Here is a 12,509-nt window from a genome sequence, read left to right as displayed (position 1 = left end):
TGTTTTTGCCCTTAGTTGACTTGCCTCAGTCGTTAGGACTCTGGGGTAAACAGCCCAGAGGGAGGCTTGGCTGAAGCTGTTGTGGGGTGGGAGTGTGGTGCTGGGGGAGGTGAGAAGTCCAGAGGGAACGTTAAATTATCTGTGGCTTGGATGCTTGGTTTGAGCCCAGGGGAGGCATGTTTTTGTCCCTGGGTTAGAATGTAATCAGCTGCATGTGAAAATGAGGGCCCTGAAGGAGAGCTGTTTGGAAGCCCTGCTCCCAGCGCTCTGATAACGGAGAGGCTTGTTCCGGTCAAGGCAGACTAAGCAGGGCTGACAGACTGATTGATTGTCTTCTGTCTGAGCAGTGCTCTGCTTCTAACCAGCAACCAGATAATGCTCTTTTCCACTGGGAGTTTCCATTTCCAGGACTTGGCTTTCTCCTGCAAACAAACTTTGTTGCTGTTGCTCATTGGCCGCAGCCTGGAAGCTGGTTTGGAGAAGGGTCTGTGGTGTGGAGGCACTGCCAGCTGCTTTGCTTTAAGTCCTGCTCAGGGAAGATAGAAACTGAGTGCTTTGCAGAGAGGCTGTTTTGGGAATGTGGGTAACTGTTTAGCTTTGTGTTCCAGCCAAGGAAAAGAAAAGACACAGCAGCCCTGCCTTGGGTAACCCAGGTGAGGGCTGTGGGTGGAGGAGTGTGACTGAGGAGAGGGCTTCCCCAGGTAGGGCAAGGCTCACACATTCTAGAGCAAGAGACAGCTTTCAGCCCTGGAAGGAGTAGCAGCTCTTGAAGCAGCACGTGTAGATGTAAACCAAACTTTCTAGTTGGGTTCTTCAGTAGTAGTGTCTCAGCCAGGCTGCTTTAGCTAGACAAAGACCACTGTTGTAAGGGTTCTGGAGCATGGTTCCCATCTTCTCTACTGAGAAATCTTCTGGAGGGGTTTCTGATGATTGGGAGGTACTTGCTTCATCAGGCTGCAGCTGCTCTTTGGGTAGAAATTCCTACTCTGTGCATGTAGAGGCCAGCAGAGTCACTGTGTGTTGCTCCTTAGCTCCCACTTAACAGCAGACTTCTGTCGTGTGCCTGCACTCCAGCCTCTTGCAGTGCTCTGGATGAGGACGTTTGCAAAACACTTCATCTTCCCTGAGCTGTTGTGGTTTAGAGAAGTGTGTTGGCAGCTCTGAAACTGTTAGGAATGTGATGCTGCCAGTCTGCCCTGGAACTAAGTGGTCCTGCTTTGCAGGGGGGTTGGACTCGATCTCCGGAGGCCCCTTCCAGCCCCTGGCATTCTGTGGTTCCATGGCTGTGTTGTGAACCCAGCTTGATGCTGGAGACCCTTGCAGCTGAATGCTGTCCTTGTGTGCAGCACTGACCTGCAGAGGTGAGGCAGGAGAAAGAAGGTGAGATTGTTGAAGTGTCAAAGTGAGATAAGGTGAAGTTGATGAGTGTCATGGTGAGAAATGTCCTGAGATCCCTGGTCTTAGGTAAAGACCTTGTTCTGGGGTCTGCTGGTAGAGCAGAGCTGTGAATTTAAAGACTGGGAAACAAGCCTGTTGATCCTGACAGAAGTATCTCAAGGCATTTATAAAACTTTAGCCTTCCTGTCACCTTCCCTGTGCCTCTTTTCACACAGTTCTGCTTCTCCTCCCAGATCCCGTTCTGAGGCTCTGTACAATGGCTCTGCGCTTCCACAATGCCATCCCCTACGCCATCCCTGGAGTACTGGCACTTCTTGGCTGCTGGTGGATGTATTCCCATAGAAAAAAACATGCAAGCTACCCTGAGAAACAAGCAACAGCCATTGAAGAAGAAAAGCAAGAAGAGGTGCAGGAGAATGGTCAGTCAGCCAGGACAGAAGCCTGTGTTCTTCAAAGGCTGCCTCTCTCCTCAGAAGAGGAATGCCCAGAGAATGAGACCTCCGCCTTCCTGCTGTCAGCGTGGTCCACGACGCCCTCTCCGCTGTCCCCCACTCATGAGAGGTTAGAGCTCTCACAGGACCTGCAGGACCTGTCAGTAACCACAGGTCAGCCCAGCACCCCTGAGGACGACAGTGAAAAACTGGAAAGGATAGGGTCCCGAGATGGAAGCAGTTTCCCTGCTTGTGTTGCTCTGCCTCTGCTCCCAGAGAGCACAGAGTGTCCCAGCAGCACTGCAGTGAGCCTTGCACAGGACTCAGGCTCTCCTGCAACCCCAGGTCAGTGGTCATCAGCATCAGTGCCACTGACACAAGAGTCTTTGGGAGCCTCAGAGATCAGTGGTGCAGAGCACTCAGATGATTCTGCGATTAAGGCCCCTAAGGAAGTCCAGATGCCAGAAATGATGCTGTCAAATCCTGGCTCTGTGACAGCCCTGTGCTTGGGACTGGAGAAGGAAGCCAATGCCCCACACGCCTTTCTCAGCAACAAAGCTGAGGTCATATCAAGTCACAAGGATTCTGTAGTGAATCTGTTACCAGAGAGTGTGGAGCAGTCCAGGGAAGAAAAGATGTCTGAGTCGGTGGCTGGCACTGGACCTGGGTGTCTGGAGGACACACAGCCAATAGGAGAGGAATTGGAAAGAGAGAAGACTGGAGGAGTGAGTTTGGACAAGGAAGAAGTTGAGAAGATTGAGCAGGTGGCAATACAAATAATTTCCAAGGTTATTTTGGCAGCAACTGAGGAAGTGCTCTCTGGTGCTGCAGGTGATGTGTCCGCACAGATCTGCCAGGCTGCTGCCAGCCGTGCTGAGAGACCTTTGAAGATGACCAGAGCTGTTCCTTCTGCTCAGGTGCTGGCAGAGGAGGCTGCAGTAGCTGGTGAGAGCACTGCTGTGAAGGGTGATGCTGCAGCACTGCCACCCCTGCAGCCAGGGGAGCAGGGGCAGTGTGCCACAGGCTCCGGCTGCTCGCCTAGCCCTGCCCACGGAGGCGCAGGGAGCCCTGAGGTCAGGAGCCACCTGTGCAGCCAGGGTCATGTGGCTGGCCTGGCTCCTGTGGAAAACCATGGAGGGGCACTAGAGAAGTCACCTTTGGTTATGGAGGACTCTGGGTACAGCACATGTGTGTGTGAAGGTGGGACAAGTGTGGAGGAACCTCTGCAGGACCCAGTCCTGCCTGTTGCTTTGGGCCAGCAGTCGAACTCACAGAGCACATCTGCAGCCCCAGGCACATCTGCTGAGCAGAGCTCAGCACCAAGGGAAAAACCTGCTCCTCTGAAGCCACCTGAAGGCAGCAACGTGGCCTACAGTAATGGGATACTGAAAGAGGATGGTCCAGACTTGCAGCATGAGTGTAGCAGGGCAGCAGGGATGGGTGGAGAGCACTCAGGAGGTAAGGGATTGGAAAATCCTCCCACAAAAAAGTGGTGAACAAGCATTTTGTGTGCTTCAGAACATGTTCAGATAAATCCTCTTCATGCTTAACTTCCCCAGCAGATGAACATTTCACCCTCACCTGCAGGTAGGTACACATTTGCTCTCTGGATTCCCATCTCTGTAGGATGCAGTTAGCTGGGTGATCTTCAGGCTGTGCAGAAGGGCTGACCAGGCTGGCCCTGCTTCAGCACAGAGTTAGTGTCTGATGCTGTGTGCCTGAGCAGTGAAGGGGCCATGTCTGGGTGCAGGGCAGGCTGTTGGACACTGTCCTGCTTGGAGACCTGGGTTCTTATTTGTCTTTATGAGCTGTGGCTGGAAGGAGGCTGTAGGGCAGGTTTCAGCTGTTGGCTGAACCAGGGAGGTGCTCTGATGATCTGATAAAAGCAGCTGGTTGCTGACCACTTACCCTCATATCCTGTTTGCTTGGGAGGGTAGGTGCATGCCAAGGCATCCCAGCAGGCAGCAACCTTCATGGAGGTCCCCTATCTGTCTCTGCATTGCTTTTGCCTTCTAGATGCTGGATGATGTGTGCCTGACAGCACCAAGGCTGTTGAAGCAAACATTAACCTCTGTGGCCTTGGGGATGAATGTGGAAATCCTCTCTAGGACCCCCTGGTGCCACCAGCCCTTAGTGCCAGTGTCTGTTGTGATTGCTCTGAAGTAGTTGGAAAGTTGCTCCTTGCCAACAATTAAGGATGAAACCCACAAACCATTTTCATTAAGTGAGAGAAACCATGGGAAGGAAGTGGCTTTGCTGTTGTGAGAAGGTACAAGAGTTTGGTTGAAGCCTGGTGAGGCCAAGGGCTGAAAGCTCAGGGTTGAGGCCATCATGGCTCTGGTTCAGTTGGGAACTTTGGCTATGGTGCTTTGTCCCTGCTGCTGTGGAAGGTGTCACCAAGTTTCATAGCATCCTGGAATGGTTTGGGTTGGAAGGGACCTTAAAGATCATTCAGTTCCACCCCCCCGCCATGGGCAGGGACACCTCCACCAGCCCAGGTTGCTCAAGGCCTCATCCAGCCTGGCCTTGAACACCTCCAGGGAGGAGGCAGCCACAGCCTCCCTGGGCAACCTCTTCCAGTGTCTTACCACCCTCACTCTAAAGAATTTCTTCCTAATCTCCAGTCTGAATCTCCCTTCTTCAAGCTTAAATCTATTCCCTCTCATCCTACTATGTTTGAAGGACTCCTTCTGAGCTCAGGCCTCCTCCTGTTGCAATCCCAGAGGCATTCAGGTTTTCCTCCAGGAATAAAAGGATACTCAGCAGGCTGTGTGTGATGGGACTTGACACTTTCTGAAGTACTGGAGGTGCCAGGACATGGCTGCTGAAGAGCTCAGAGGGACCTCTCAGCTGTGCTCTGCTGGGCTGGTGTGTGAGCTCCCCTGTGCTGTGGGGTGCTGAGCCCTGTGTGTGTCTCTCAGGTGCAGATGTGGAGAGTGTGGATTTTGTGGACAGTGGCTGTGCCATGAGGAGGACAGTGAGCTGCCAGAAGCTGGGGGGAGAAGCCAGCAAGCCTGACTTTGTCATCTGGGAGATCGAGGTCCCCAAGGTAAGCAGCTGCTGACCTGCCATGCATCCTGCCCCACGCAGCTACTCTCTGGTTCTGCCAGCCTGGCACCAGCTGGGTGCCACCCCGGGAAGCTCAGCCACAGATCAGCAAGGGCTGCAGCACTGAGCTCCCACTAGGACTCCGCAGCACTGCGGAGCCAGTACAGAGCTGTAGACAAGAGGCATGTCAGGGCTACACCTGGGCTCAAGGTGGTTGTTGGACTCATTTTTTCCCCTTTATCTTCCACTCCAATCTCTTCCTCTGATGCTTTAAAGTATTCAGAAGGCTTTCAGGGTGCACAGTTCAGAGCAGGTGACAGTTTTCTCCTTTTTATATTTTCTCTGCTGTGTAGGAGGGTCATGCTTCTTCTGCCTGTCTAAACCCTTCCTCACAAGCTGAAATGCTCATCTGAGCTGGTCTGTGGAGCTACTGTATCCAAGCAGCTGGTTAAAAATTACTGCCACTCAGCATTTCCTACTTGAATGAAAAATCCATGTAGCTTGCTTTAGGAAAAAGAGAAGTGGTGGGAGACTGGGAGAGGAGATAGGGCTTTACTTGAGTGTGGGAAGAGTCACCTTTACCAGGCCTGGCTTTGTCCCATCATGTCTTGTGTCATTCTGCATGACATGATGATGGATCTGTCCAAGTGAGCTGTGCTTAGTGATCTGTGTGCACCTTGACTTAACATAGACCAGCAGAGCTCTGCACTGGTCCAGCATTGCCTGGCCCTAAGCTGCAAGCACTGGGGGTGTGGGTGAGACAGAGGCCCCACAGAGCAGTGCTGTTGGATCTGCCTTTCCATCCCTGACTGCTGCTTTCTTGTCCCTTCCTCCAAGGAGTTAGTTGGCCGCTTGATTGGCAAACAAGGAAGATTTATGAGCTTCCTGAGGCAAGCATCTGGGGCCAAAATCTATGTCTCAACACTACCTTATTTTCGTGACTCCCAGGTCTGTCACATTGAAGGTGAGTGGACTGTCTCTTGATTCATGCTCTGATCTGTGGCTTCAGGGCCCTAATTAGATGGGCAAGGAGGCTGAACAGCTGCAGTGGCTTTGTGAGTCCAGAGCTTTGCAGAACTTCTCTGCTCAGTGCTGTTGCAGTAGAGCTTTACTCTAGGTCACCTGTGCCATGGCAGCTGAACCCTGTGTTCTAGAGGTGAGATGCACCTCAACAGCTTTGGCTGCTGTAGTTGAGCCAACACCTTCTGCAGGATTACCTCAGGCTTGAAAGAGGAACTATGGGATGGCTATCAGTAAATGTGGTGATGGGGAGGGATGTTGGACTACTTTGTGGCTGCAAAACATCTGACAGTGTACTGGGATCATATTGGAGGCCAGAGCTGCTGAAGCTGGGGCCTGGCAGTCTGAGCTGCTCCCGTTGGGCTCATGCCAGGTTACCTGGGCAGAGCTGTTCCTGTTGGGCTCCTGCCTGGCCCGTCTGGTAAAACTGAAGTTGTTGATGTAGTGCAGAAGGCTTCTGCTCACTGGTAGGGGTTGGGGTGTACTCAGCGTATCTGTGCTACAGACTTTGTGGGATTTGTGTCTTCCAGGCTCCATGCAGCAAGTAGAAAAGGTCCTGAGCCTGATTGGCAAGAAGTTCAAAGAGCTGTGTCTGACCAACATCTATGCTCTACCTCCACCAACGCCGCTGACGCTTCATTCCCTCCTTATGACTGCCTGGGTGAGTCCCACCATGTCCCTGGGCAGCCTGTTCCAGACCTGAAAAACCCTCACAGCTGCTCTGTGCTGATGAGCTGCTTGTGTCCAAGGTGGGCACTTGAAGAGCGCAAGAGTGTCTGGCTTTCTGCTCCTGCTCCAAAGCAGCCTGTGGCAGTACACCACCAGGGTGCCCGGGCTCTTCCACCATGGCTGCCAGCACCAGGAGCTGCTGGTGGATCGTGGAGCTGCTGTGAGCGAAGCTTGTAGAGCACTGATGAGAACCTCTCTCCTCCTCCCTGTGGCAGCTGTTCCTCCCAGATGGAGTCACTGTAGAGGTGGTGGTGTCCAACCAGGTGGATGCTGGCCACATGTTCCTGCAGCAGCACACACACCCTACCTTCCACGTCCTGCGAAGCCTCGACCAGCAGATGTCTGCTTGCTATTCTCAACCTGAAATTCCAACCCTGCCCACTCCAGTAGAAGGCAAGTAACTTGGCTGCTCCCAGACTGGCCACTTAAGAAGCTTCCAAGGCCATGTGGAAGGCTGATGGCCCTGAGCTGGGCTCAGGAAGGTTCCCAGCAGATGGCCCTGTGACAGCTCATTTGTTGTTCCATCTTTAAAGCTGCTGCCAGAGTACAGATGCTGCTCTACTCTTCCTTGCCCTGCTCATCCCTGGAGCACCTCCCCAGACACTTAGCTGCATGTTCAGAATGAGATCAAACCCATCTCAGGTGTATTTTTGATGACAAAGTGTGCAACTGCTCCCACATCTCCCTGGTGTCACTGCCTGTCCATGGTGTAAAGGGGAGGGTGCATCACATGGAAGGGATCATTAGTGTTTGCTTTCCTTTTTGGAGACAGAGCTCACTGCTAATGACCAAAGACTGACAGGGAGCTGGATACCTGGGTGGAACAGCATGGTAGGGGCAGAGTAAAGCCCACCTCTCCTGTGCCCCAGCTGCAGGGCTGTCTGATGGGGGTGTGGGTGGTGTTGAAAGAAGGTGGAAGCAGCATAGGAGGTGCTGTTGAATGTCAGTAGGGAGCTGCAGCTCTGCTGATGCCTGAAGTGGTTTCTGGAAATCCACTGGCACTGAGCCTCTCTTCTCTGAACTCTTCTGTTCTGCAGTTGGCATTATCTGTGCAGCCCCAGGCCTGGATGGGGCATGGCTGCGGGCTCAAGTCATCACCTACTTCCAAGAGACCAACGAGGTGGAGCTCAGATATGTGGACTATGGAGGATACGACAGAGTGAAGGTCGACACACTCAGACAAATCAGGTCTCTAGCTCCTCTTTCATGGCCTGAGGCCATATCTGCTTGAATCTTCATCAGAGGCATCCCTGTTGGATTGCTGATGGGGTTTTCCACAGCTGAGGTGGGAAATGGTAGGAAGGTTTTGCCTCAGCACCTGATGTGGGTTCCTTGGGAGCACAGCAAGCTCTTGCAAGACCCTTTCTGAAGGGGAGAGGAGAGGAAAATGCAACTTCTGCCACCTCCATGTAGAAGCTGAGCAAAAGGATGCCTTCAGGAGGCCTTGAAATGTAGTTAATTGATTGGGCTAGGAACAAGATTCAGCTTCTCTGTGCTCCAGCTCCATTGGCTGGAAGAGCTATGTTGGATGAGGCTGTTCTTACACAAGCGCATTAAATACTTGATTGTGCCCAGAGGTGGGAGCAAAGCAGCACAGCCTCCATTCTGGAGGTGATTTGTGCTTGGAGCCCAGCCTGGCTTGGCAGGCTAATGCTTATTGCTGCTGCTTTGATGCTGGGAGAACAGTCTGGCTTGGTGGCTTTTTGACTGGATTCCTGATAGAGCCCTTGATGAATCAGTGTCACCCTAAAGGAGTAACTTGAAGCCCTGTTCCTATCCTGATGGAGTCTCTTCTCTTTAAGGTCTGACTTTTTATCACTGCCTTTCCAAGGAGCTGAAGTTTTACTAGACAACGTGGTGCCACTTCCAGGTAATGGAGCTCTGGAGATGCCCCTTTGGTGCTCCTGCACGTTTAAATTGAGGCCAGCTGGGTGCCAGTGAGGATTCTGTCTAGACCTTGTCCTTCCTGTTGCAAGCACAGGAGGGAGATGTGGCTGGAGCAAGGACTGGAAAATGGTGTTTTATTCTTCTAAATGTGCTAGCAGAGCATAACTTGTCAGAGTCCAGGGGCAGGGTGATCAATGTCCAGGGGCTTTCCTGCATGGAGGAGACAATGGATTGCTCTCCTAAGCAGCAAGCTGGCAGGGTATAGCTGTAACTGCTCAGCTTTCCTCTGTCCTAGAGCAGCTGTAAATGCAAACAGTTTTTAATCTGCTAGACAAATACCTGATGCCTGTCTTCTCAAAAGACTTGAAGGGTGCAGTTCTGTCTTCAGAAACCTGCCCTCCAAGCACTGTCAGTGTCAGTCTCTGCCTAGAAATGTTTTCTGGTTTGCTGTTCCTTTCCTAGTGGCATAGAGCAGCATGACCTTTGTCCAGAGAGCTGTCCTTCTGGGTGTGGAAGGGGTGGCTGTAGCAGCAAGGGGTCAGGCCAGGCTTCCCCACGGCAGGGTTGTGGCTGTAGGATTCCAGGAGGTACCTCCAGGCCCCGCCAGGACTGTGGTTGGATGGTAAGGTTTAAACTGCTTCTAGCAGAAGTCAGTGATTTGCATTTTTCCTGCAGTAATTGGCCTCCTTCAGGGTTTGTGGGGCTGTGAGGAGTGGACTTGCTGCTGGTGATGGTCTTGGGGTGGGGAGCACAAAGGAGAAACTTTGGTTTGCAGCAATTTGGTAATGAATAAGCAGCTTTGCACCCAAAAGAAAACACCTGCCAGGGGTGCAGTGCAGACTGGTATGCTAAGGGCAGCTCAAAGGCACTGCAGAAGTAGACTTCTGTGTCTTGAAAGCCTCCTAATTCATCAGCCACTTATGTTCACATGAGCATGGTTGGTGGCTTTGGTGGCTTTTGTCCTTCCCCCCCAGCAGCACAGGAGGTGTCACACTGCTGTCACCTGCAGCTTAACAGACTGGTGTCAGCAAGTGTGTCCAGCAGAGAGGGAGAGGATTCCCTAACCAAGCTCAGAGGAGGTCAGACAAGATTAGTTCAATATCCCCTTCTGGGCTCTAAAGCCTGTGAAGGTCTCACCTGTGTTCTCCTGCTCTGCTCCTTCCCTAGACGAGGATCACTTCTCCTCTGAAGCCGACGCCGCTGTCAGCGAGATGACTCGAGGTGCAGTCCTGGTGGCACAGGTACCCCTGAGCTGTCTGTAGCAGCCTGGCTGCTGATCTGAGTGCTGCTCCTCTCCTCTCTGCCCCATCCCTCTGCAGCCTGTGGGCTGAAAATCCAAACCAAAGCCAGAGCCTGTAAGCCTGGCTGCTGGGCAAGGTTCTCATGGAGAAACCTGAGGACTTCCTTGTGTCACATCGGCACCACCCAGGACTGTGGGGCTGGGCTGGGAAGGGATGAGTGCTCCCTCTTGGTGGTGGTGTTGGTCAGGGATGGAGGGCACCTGAATGGGTTTATAAAGCATAACTGCATCACTAATTCTAGTCAAGGGCATGGATTTGAGTGACAAGAGGGAACATGGCCAGCAGGGTGTCCCAGCTCCTTGGTGGCAGTGGCTACACTTCCTCTAGGCTGGACATACGTGCTGAGTGTGTGATGTGCAGTGAATGATGCCAGCCCTGCACCACTGAATCAGGGAATGGGTTGGGTTGGAAGAGACCTTACAGATCACAGAACACTAAGGCTGGAGGAGACCTTTGAGTCCAACTCTAACCTACCTACCATGACCACTAAACTATATCCTGAAGAGTCACACCCACACACTTCTAGTTCCAACCCCTTTGCTGTGGGCAGGGACACCTCCCACCAGCCCAGGTTGCTCAAGGCCTCGTCCAGCCTGGCCTTGAACACCCCAGGGAAGGGGCACTGCTCAGGCCAGACTTGCTGCCCTCTTGTTTCCCTGTTCCTAGGTCACCAATTACGACAGTGCAACAGGCCTGCCGCTGATCCAGCTGTGGAACCTGATGGGGGATGAGGTGTGTATGCTGCCAGCTGGCACTGCAGCACTCTGTGCTGCTGCACACCTTTGAGTGCTGCTGAGGGACTTGCTGATGGGTTTTTGTGTTTTGTTCACCTTTCTGCCTCTTTTTTTCCCCCAACTCTCTTTAGGTGGTATCAATAAACAGAACTCTGGTAGAAAGAGGATTTGCTCAGTGGCTTGACTACTAGCAGTGTCCTGGATGCCTCAACAGCTCTTCTGCAGAGGAGAGGAAAAAAAAAAAAGAAATCATCGTTTTGTTTTGCACTGTTACAATTTGGTTTGGCAAACCCTCCTGAGAAGAGCTCTTCACACCTGAGTGCAGAGTTCTGTGGTCCATGGAAGCTGTCACCATGTCACACATACCTCATCTTGGGGAAGGGCAGGGTGTTCAAAGCCATAATGACAGATACTGGAACTTTAAAGTAAAAAAAAAAACCCACAACCAATCCTCCTTGGCCTCTACTCAAAAGCTGAATGGGGAAGAACCAAACCAAAACCCACCTTAAAACCTTGGGGCTTGCTTGAAGCTTGCAGCTGCCTCTGCAACCGTGACTGTGGCTGCCTTTGTGTGAGGCTTCATGGACTTGGGGTCTGCTTGCCCTAAAGGTTACATCATCAGCTGTCCTTTTTAACAGACCCTGCCTAGGAAATGAATGAATGTCATTAAGGAACTTGATGCTCAGTTATGGATTTTTCCCTCTGTTATGCCACTAACCTGCACAAACAACATTCATCTTGTGTCTTCCTTGTGCCAGGAGGGGGATGAGTTGCATTTGTTGCACTTGCTGTGGCACCTGTCTGGCTGCAGTCCTGGTTTCTAGGCTTGGATATGCTTAAGGGGAGAAAGCCTCTCTGTGCAGGATGTGTTACCACTACAATGTTTTTGCTCTGAACTGTCATGTATTTAAAAGAAATTGCCAAGCCCAATTGTAGTTTATATTTTTCTAGCTGTGCAAGTCTGTAAATATATATTAAAAAAAAAAGAAAAAAAAAAGAAGAAAACAAGCATTGTAATATTTTGTACAAGAAAAAAAACACTGGAAACAAAGGGAACTTTACAGAAACTTTTTTTCACACCAAAATGTTCTGTGTAGGTAGAACTGTTTTGGAGTGCATTAGGATAGGAGCAGCTGGATGTTGGGAGTGTATCCAGGATTAGGATGCCCTTAGAGTGCTGTCTGGTTTGGATTGTGATCACTGCATTCTTTGCTATGTTGCTGTACAGATCTGGTTAAAAAAAATAACAACTTGGCATTAATCTTGCAGTGGTGTTCTCTCTATCTCTCTCTCTATCTCTTGGGTGGGTTTGGTTTTTTGCTCCTTTTCTTTAGATTTCTATGCCATATTTAAACTGTTACCCAAGTAACTGAAGCTGAGTTGATGCCCTCAAACAGGTGCCCTCTGATGTGTATCCTTTTAGATCTGTGTTGAGCTGGGATTTCTTGCTGGCTGAGAAGATACCTGCCAGGAGCATGTTGATGTAGTCAGTCCCCAGAAGTTTTTTCAGGTGGGTTGAAGGATCTCTGTGCATCCCCTGAGCTAACAGCACACAGCTGCAGAGCTGCCTACATAGTATTTGGTCTGGTCCCTTCTGACACAACCTGGTTCTGTCCTTTATTGAGTTCTCTCCTGTTTGGTGTTTCTGGTTTCATGTTCACGTTTGCAATGACAGCCAATGAAGGCTAAGTTTGGTAACTCAGCTCCATCTATAAACCATCAACCCTCTTGGAATGTTTCTTTCCATTTCAATTAAAGCTCAAATTTTAAGCCATCTTAATCAGAGTGTGATGACTAAGAGCCTTTATTTCCTGACCTCTTGCTGTGGTGTAGGGTTGGGAAGAGAGCTTAGAGGGATAAGCAGGAGAGATAAGATCCTGGTGGCTTTTCAGCAGGTGCAGGAATGTCAAGCTTCAAATCTTCTGGGGTTCCTCTTACTTCCACATGAAAACTGAGTTTAT

General features: G+C 51.2%; 1 protein-coding gene across 1 annotated transcript; it reads left to right on the top strand.

Annotated features, from left to right (window-relative positions):
* Positions 1-1,654: 1,654 nt before the first annotated feature.
* Positions 1,655-10,759, top strand: AKAP1 (A-kinase anchoring protein 1). The gene is made up of 10 exons (XM_054394171.1): positions 1,655-3,287; positions 4,751-4,878; positions 5,715-5,841; positions 6,428-6,558; positions 6,842-7,019; positions 7,664-7,814; positions 8,429-8,496; positions 9,681-9,754; positions 10,481-10,546; positions 10,680-10,759. The coding sequence occupies exons 1-10, from the start codon at positions 1,655-1,657 to the stop codon at positions 10,737-10,739; spliced, it is 2,616 nt and encodes an 871-aa protein (XP_054250146.1). The 3' UTR covers positions 10,740-10,759.
* The last annotated feature ends 1,750 nt before the right edge of the window (positions 10,760-12,509 follow it).

The sequence above is a fragment of the Indicator indicator genome, chromosome 30 (genome assembly GCF_027791375.1).
Source record: "Indicator indicator isolate 239-I01 chromosome 30, UM_Iind_1.1, whole genome shotgun sequence".
NCBI lineage: Eukaryota > Metazoa > Chordata > Aves > Piciformes > Indicatoridae > Indicator > Indicator indicator.
This window is presented reverse-complemented; position numbering and strand designations above follow the sequence as displayed.